Source organism: Miscanthus floridulus, chromosome 2, assembly GCF_019320115.1.
Source record: "Miscanthus floridulus cultivar M001 chromosome 2, ASM1932011v1, whole genome shotgun sequence".
Taxonomy (NCBI): domain Eukaryota; kingdom Viridiplantae; phylum Streptophyta; class Magnoliopsida; order Poales; family Poaceae; genus Miscanthus; species Miscanthus floridulus.
The window spans coordinates 146,765,921-146,773,481 of record NC_089581.1 but is presented as its reverse complement, the minus strand read 5'-3'; the positions used below and the strand labels follow the sequence as shown (position 1 = coordinate 146,773,481).

Here is a 7,561-nt window from a genome sequence, read left to right as displayed (position 1 = left end):
CAGCCACAACGGCGGCGGCCGACCACATCCCAGCGCGGACGAAGAGGAGGGAGACGACGGGGCACTCGCGCTAGCCGAGGTCCTCGATGTCGCACGTGACCTCCTCAACCGAGAGCATGATGGTCGTGCTCCTAGCGGCGCCCAGCGGTGGCGTTGACAGGGACAGTGGAGCGGCGCGGGCGCATGAGCTCCACCGACCTGAGCGCGTCCACCTCCACGGCTGCCTGCTAGACCCACTCCTTGAGCTCCAACTGTGCCTCCGCTCCCTCACCCGTCGTGCCAAGCTAGAGACCGCTTGCGCGTGCTAGCTCTAGCCCGCGCGCGCACCAGCTTGTCGACACCGTCGTCTGGTCCACAACTGGCGATCACATCCTCGGGAGAGGCATGATGAATCGATAATGGGGGTGTAGGAGACGGCAGCGTTGGCGACATAGACGTCGTGGGCGTGGCTGAGCCTAAGGGCGAGTGAGTGGAAGAGGGCAGTGAGAGGGTTCCAGGTACTAACGGGGACGACGACGGCGCGGGCGCAAGAGTGGAGAGAGAAGGAGAAGGAGATGTGGTCAGGTCAGAGGTGGTGGAGGAGAAGGAGGCGGAGGATGAAGGCGCAGGAGGAGGGGAGGGGACTGCGCGAAGGAGGGAGTTGGTGGAGGCGCGGGAGGAGAGGTAGCTAGAGGTGAGGAGGATGGCGTCTTGCTGGTAAAGAGAAGGGAGGTGACGAAACTTCCACCGGTCACACGCAACTGAAAGGTCCTAATGGCTAGAGGGGGGTGAATAGCCTAATAAAAATTTCTACAACAACACTTAACCAAATGGTTAGACAATTATGAGGCGAAGCGAGTGTTGCGCTAGCCTACTCAAAATGTAAGCCACCTACCACAATTCTAGTTTATATAGTCTCAATTCACACAAGAGCAATGACACTACCCTATGTTAGTGTGCTCTCAAAGGCTAACTAAAGAGCCACACCAACCAAGTATGCAAGCTCTCACAACTAGCTACACTAAAGAGCTTGTCAACTAGTTTGCGGTAAAGTAAAGAGAGTGATCAAGAGGGTTATACCGCCGTGTAGATGAATAAACCAATCAATCATGAAGATGAATAACAATGATGACCAATCACCTCGGAATCAATGATGAACACAATGATTTTTACCGAGGTTCACTTGCTTGCCGGCAAGCTAGTCCTCGTTGTGGCGATTCACTCACTTAGAGGTTCACGCGCTAATTGGCTTCACACGTCAAACCCTCAATAGGGTGCCGCACAACCAACACAAAATGAGGATCACATAAGCCACGAGCAATCCACTAGAGTACCTTTTGGTGCTCCGCCGGGGAAAGGTCAAGAACCCCTCACAATCACCACGATCGGAGCCGGAGACAATCACCACCTCCGCTCGACGATCCTCGCTGCTCCAAGCCGTTTAGGTGGCGGCAACCACCAAGAGTAATAAGCGAAATCCGCAGCGAAACATGATCACTAAGTGCCTCTAGATGCAATCACTTAAGCAATGCACTTGGATCACTCCCAATCTCACTATGATGATGAATCAATGATGTAGATGAGTGGGAGTCCTTTGGCTAGGCTCACAAGGTTGCTATGTCAATGAAAATGTGCAAGAGAGATCCCTTGAGCCGGCCATGGGGCTATAAATAGAGCCCCAATCAAATAGAGCCGTTATACCCCTTAACTGGGTAAAACGCGCTTTGACCGAATGCTCCGGTCATACTAACCGGACGCTGGCCCTCAACGTCCGGTCGCCCGATGGACGCCACGTGTCATCGCCTTCAAACGCTGTTCGTCAGATCCCAACGGTTATGACGCTGACCGGACGCAGCAGCTTCAACTGACCGGACGCTGAACCCCCAGCGTCTGGTCGTTTCTAGTAAGGTATCGACCTCGACCGGACGCGTCCAGTTAAAACTGACCGGACGCTAGAACCTCAGCGTCCGATCGAGTACAGTAAGGGTCGAAACCTGGTTTTCCTCGACCGGACGCGTCCAGTCCACCTCGACCAGACACAGCCAGCGTCCGGTGGTAAACCCTAGCCACTGTACCGACAGTCAACGCGACCGGACGTAGGCAGTCAGCGTCCGGTGCTTCTGGATTCAGCGTCCGGTCACTAGATCGACGCTGGCATCAGCTCTATTCTCACTTCTATCTTCTCCACCCTTGCTCCAATGTAGCAACCACCAAGAATTTGCATCCGGCGCAATAGAAAATAGGCATTTCATTTTCTCGAAAGCGTCAAATCCTAAATGCATATGCAATGAGTTAGAGCATCTAGTGGCACTTTGATAACCGCATTCCGATACGAGTTTCACCCCTTTTAATAGTACGGCTATCAAACCTAAATGTGATCACACTCTCTAAGTGTCTTGATCACTAAAACAAAATAGCTCCTACAAGTTATACCTTTGCCTTGAGCTTTTTGTTTTTCTCTTTCTTCTCTTCAAGTTTAAGCCCTTGATCATCTCCATGCTATCACCATTGCCATGTTATGATCTTCATTTGCTTCTCTACTTGAAGTGTGCTACCTATCTCATGATCACTTGATGAACTAGGTTAGCACTTAGGGTTTCATCAATTCACCAAAACCAAACTAGAGCTTTCATGCAACGCACCTAGATGAGCCGGGCTCCAGAGAAATGGAAATAAAGGCCCGTTCGCGTGCCCTTAAACCCGGCTTGATCCGCTTCTTTTTTCATCCGGAACAGTCTTTTCCTCTCACAAATTTCTTCAGATTCCTCCAGAATTCCTCCAAGCGAACAGGGCCTTTGTATTGCTGAAATGGGTAATTCTATACACTGAAGAATAATGTGGTTGAGCCATCGGTGGGTTGACGGTCTGTTATTATTTTAGCTATAGACGGCTATAAAAAGTTATATACCAATACACGATCCCACAAGGAACCGGACGATTCACCACGACACACTAACACTGGAGCATGCAACCTATGAGGTGTCCACTTCTCACACCTTATGCTCACTTGTGGAGTGCGTTTCTTGTACTCATGGAGTCATGATGTTTGTTATCTTTGAGTTGTGTTGAATGTAAGACAACCTCTATTTACCGGCACTTTTGCGCTCACATTCCCTCTTTTGGTAGGTATGGGGGAATGATGGACACCCTTGAGCAGCATAGCAAGTGGTGGTCGCATGAACCAGCCATAAGATGTATCTTATCGTAATTTTAGACTTCGGTTGCGGTTTGTTGTAAGAACCAAGTGTGATGATGAAACTTGTGTTGTAAACTTAAACTAAATTCAATGCGTTAACTTGATCTGACGTATATGCTCTCATATGTATTGATCATGTGTATTTCTGTGCATTACAGATAGCATAGATGGCCGAGAGAAAGATATGTTAATTTTATTAAATCGAGTATGATCAATGATTGACAGTTTGGTTTAATGTAGTTAATTGGAGGGTCCTCGTAACTACCATTTTCTTGTCTTCTTCTCTTCGTCGTCACCTTTGGTACGGTGTACCTCTACATGACCCCTCTACCCTTTTTTCACCTTCAACTCTTCTTCCTTATCTCTATTGCTCCCTTATCATTGGACTACAATGCTAATAAGCAAGGTTAATCACTAAATTGTTTTTGTCATTAATACACCAAAATCTAAATAGAGAGCCAAATGCACTTAGAAACACTCAAGTAAATAGCATTTCCATTGAAAAAGGACTTCACAAAATAGACTTGGATCGGCATTGGTGATACGATGTATGCTCACTTAGTGTCGGCAGATGCTATACACACTCGTCTTAACGAAACACGTGTCAACGGACACGTTCTAAAAAAAAGCAGATACTATACACCATGAATCTTACGATGCAAGTTACAATCGTGCATTGGTATTGACATTTTGCACGACACATGGGCGGCGGCAGGGGTATGCCCCTGTATTCCTTGGCATACCCAAGATTTGAGAGAGAAAATAAACATGTATACAGAAGATTTATATGTATATATAGATGCATTCACGTGGTATTGTGCAATGGCTCGTAGGCCTAGTAAAACAACCAATTTACAGCAGCCCATGATGGAACCAAGCCCAAAAAGGCAGAAACCATCCATTCACGTCCGTCCCGTGAGGCCGTGACTCCCATGTCCCGTCCGTTCCCTGCGTAGCGATTTCCTCCGCTCTGAGCCGGAAGTGGAACGCGGCCGGCCGCTAGCGCCATGGTTTACCCTCCAACCTCCACCTGCGCCGAGGTTCACACCTCCCCCACTCTAGCGTCTGGCCGACTCGCCCCCTGCCCCTTTCCCTGCTGGCTGTTGCCTCCTCCAGCGCAAAGGAGCTAGCCACCGGTGGCCGGGCGGTGCCCCTTCTGCTCTGCAGCACCCTCCGGCGTCCGTGTCTGGCCTACCGGCCCTCCCCAGCTACCCCTCGGCGGCTCGGTGGCTTCAAGCATGGTGAGCAGACCAGAACACCCTAGATCCACTCCCCAGTGAAACATTGAAAATAAATTCTTTTTCTAATTTTTTTATTGTATTCTTAATTCTTGTAATGTAGACGAAGAAGAAGAACGACGTTAGCATATTATGCAACTGATGAAGAGGGTGAAGTTGTAGATTTGGAAGCGCTTGAACATGATCCTGAGAAGCGGATTCCCATCTCAAGGTTTGTTGTCAATGACTAGGATAGAGTTAGAAGGAGATATATTGAGTTAGGGCCTGTTTGGTTTAAGAAACATAAATTGCCTGAGTATAGTGTAGAAAAAGATATCATCAATCTCTTCCAACAAGGGGATCGTAGAGTTATATTGTAGTTGTCTTTACTATTTTGTAATATTCCTTAATTATTAGAGACAATGGCACTATGTTTAGAACTTGTACTTTGGTTATTATTATGGATTTATTATGGCCATTATAAATTATCGTCTATTATATTGTATATTTGCTTCGAAAATTTTTATACATGGCACACCCAGCTGCAAATTCCTGGCTCCGCCACTGGCACGACATGTGAACAACACCACCATTAACGTACTGATCGCTGATTCATCCGGGGTCTCACCATCGTCACTGCTATCACAATCCAAAGGACTGAAAAACTTGGCGTCCAGCAGGTATGTGCCCCGACGGCGAGCCGCACGGACCAGACGTCCTAGCGCTACTGCTGCTCCTCTAGTTGACGACTTGACGTGTTGATTCTCTCCTCCATTGTTACTGCATTCCAGTTTCCTGAATTTTGTACTAGGTGGCTGGGGAGGAACTGAGGAAGGATGCGCTTGTGAAAGACTGACAAAGTGACAAGTGAACGGTTGTTCACTTCTTATCCATTCCTTGTTTGTTTGTACTGGCTTTGTGGCGGACTGTCGAGGCGCTGAGGTCTTCCAAGGCTTTCCAAATTTAATACCAATGGTTTTAAATTTAAATGACCATTTGTGTCAACTCGAACTTGAACTTAGGTAGCCTGCTACTAAACATCGATGTCTCTACTGACAGTGGCACTAGAGTACCGAATTTCTTTTCCATGCTCAGAGGCATCTTTCGATCAGATGATGATTCGGATGAGGTGCAATGCTGCCTCGGAGGATTCATCATTCAGTGCTAAAACAAGTGGACCTCTTTATGTGTCGGCATTGGCTGTGTGAACGGGGAGTCTGTTTTTTTACAGAAGTCGTAAGAGAAAAGGAAACCAGCACGATCACTGTCGCAAAAGAGGAACAAATTAAAAAGGCAGCTTTTGTATCTATTTGGATTAGCATTTTCCCCTCCTCTTTTCAACACCTGTGCAAAGTCTCCGAAGCATAAAGCACATGAGTACAAGACCAGGTCGCGCGGCAAAGGGAAGTGAGTGGAGCGCGAATTTCGGTTTTCGCTGAACCTGTATCTGTATGGTGTACTAGTTTGCCTCTTCGAAAGCATTCAGAATTATGGTTCCCAAAAAAAAAAAGCTTTCAGAATTATCACACCCATGAAAAAGTTTTGGCTCGTGAGTCGTGACGTGTCGTTCACGGTTACATTGTGGCTGATAGGTGTAATATTGTGGAAAAGCTTTGATGGCTGGGTGATTTTGATGTGCAGCATGGTAAAGCCACAAATAGATGGTTTATCCTCCCAGAATTTTTCAGTAACCAAAGCCAGTTATGGGTGGTGGTGCAGTGGTGCCGGTGCTGGTGCAGCTGAAAAGTTTCTGGCCATTGCCAACGAGACATTTTTACACAAGAAGCAGGAAGCTCACATTGATTGGATTGCGGGAAGTATGCAAGTGCAGATGCAGCTGCAGGTACTGCAATCGCAATACAGTAGAAAGCGTGACTGACTCTGCTATTCCATCCCTAGACCAGTCAAGGTCACCCCAACTGTAAATATGTGATGTACAGCTTCTCCGCGCGCAGGGAGAAGAAGGGATCAAATCACAAGCTGATCTGATCATCCGAGCTAGATGCAGGATGCTAATGCTGCACACGCACGTACAAGGTCGCCTGGAACGGACGGGGATCCACCACGACGTTTTCATGGGCTAGCAGTCAGGGCTGAGACCACCTCGTTCTTCTTCCCGTACATGACGTTCCACGAGTCCAGCGTCGGGAACAGCGGCTGCTGCTGCTCCGCCGCCGCGGCGGGCGTGGCCGTCGCGTACGGTGCAGCAGCAGCGACGTGCGGCGCGTGTCCCGCCGCCTGGAGGAACTGCTCGACGCCGAGGTGCGGCAGGAGGAGGCCGATGCCGAGGCTGCCGTCCTGCTGTTGCTGCGGCTGCAGCAGGTCGGTCTCGTCGGCGCCGGTGACGCGCTGCACCATGGCGCGGAAGGTGGCGGCGTCGGTGCTGATGTACGTGGTGGGCGCGCGCTTGGACGGCCGCGGCCGGCGCCGCTTCCCCGCGTGCCCGCCCGCCGGGCCCAGCCGGCACCGCGCGGACGACGACGGCGACGGCGCTGCGGCCATCGCGGGACCGGGACAGTCTGTCCCTGCCACGGCGCCGTGCATCAGCATCGCCGTCGTGGCCACGGGCGGCGGCTCCGGGTCGTGATCGGAGAGGGAGAAGTGGAGCGCGCGCGCGATGGCCGCGTCGGCGAAGGAGTGGGACAGGAGCGCGCTCTGCGGCGCCACGCCCGCGCAGGAGAGGGAGACGGCGTCCATGGCGTCGCTGACTGGGCGCTGGCTGGCTGCGTGTCAAGCTCAGGCTCTCGGCTCTGCTAGCTGCAACTGCATGCAAGCGGTGGCGACGACCTTGGGGAGGGAGTGGGAACGGGCGGACTGAGTGTGCGAGCGGCGGGCGGAGGTTATAAAGGACGGAGGCGGGTGGGCTGGGACAGAGGAGGGCAGCTGGTGCGGGCGGGCGGCGCGTGGGCGGTGCTGCGTCGTCATGGCCGCCAACGGCGGGGGGCGGGCGATGGTGATGTGGACGCGTCCTGCGACGTGCGTGATGGTGATGGCAGCGTCATCGCATCGCAGGTCGCAGCGCATGGGTTTGGCCGTTTGGGTGGGGCAGCGTGGTTCTGATTTTGCATGATGAATGGACTCGGACCCAACTCTTGTCCGGTCTCGCCGATCCGGTAGGTAGGTGCCCTGCGTACGCACGTACTCCCTCAGTCCCACAAATAAATGCAAC

General features: G+C 51.0%; 1 protein-coding gene across 1 annotated transcript; it reads right to left on the bottom strand.

The window, feature by feature from the left end:
* Positions 1-6,177: 6,177 nt before the first annotated feature.
* On the bottom strand, positions 6,178-7,307 carry LOC136540011 (calmodulin-binding protein 25-like). The gene has a single exon (XM_066531998.1). The coding sequence runs from the start codon at positions 7,087-7,089 to the stop codon at positions 6,466-6,468; it is 624 nt and encodes a 207-aa protein (XP_066388095.1). The 5' UTR covers positions 7,090-7,307; the 3' UTR covers positions 6,178-6,465.
* Between the last annotated feature and the right edge of the window lie 254 nt (positions 7,308-7,561).

What these genes read in the sequence shown, in the direction of transcription:
- LOC136540011 (XM_066531998.1), bottom strand. Translation starts at nt 7,089, where the DNA reads ATGGACGCCGTCTCCCTCTCCTGCGCGGGCGTGGCGCCGCAGAGCGCG.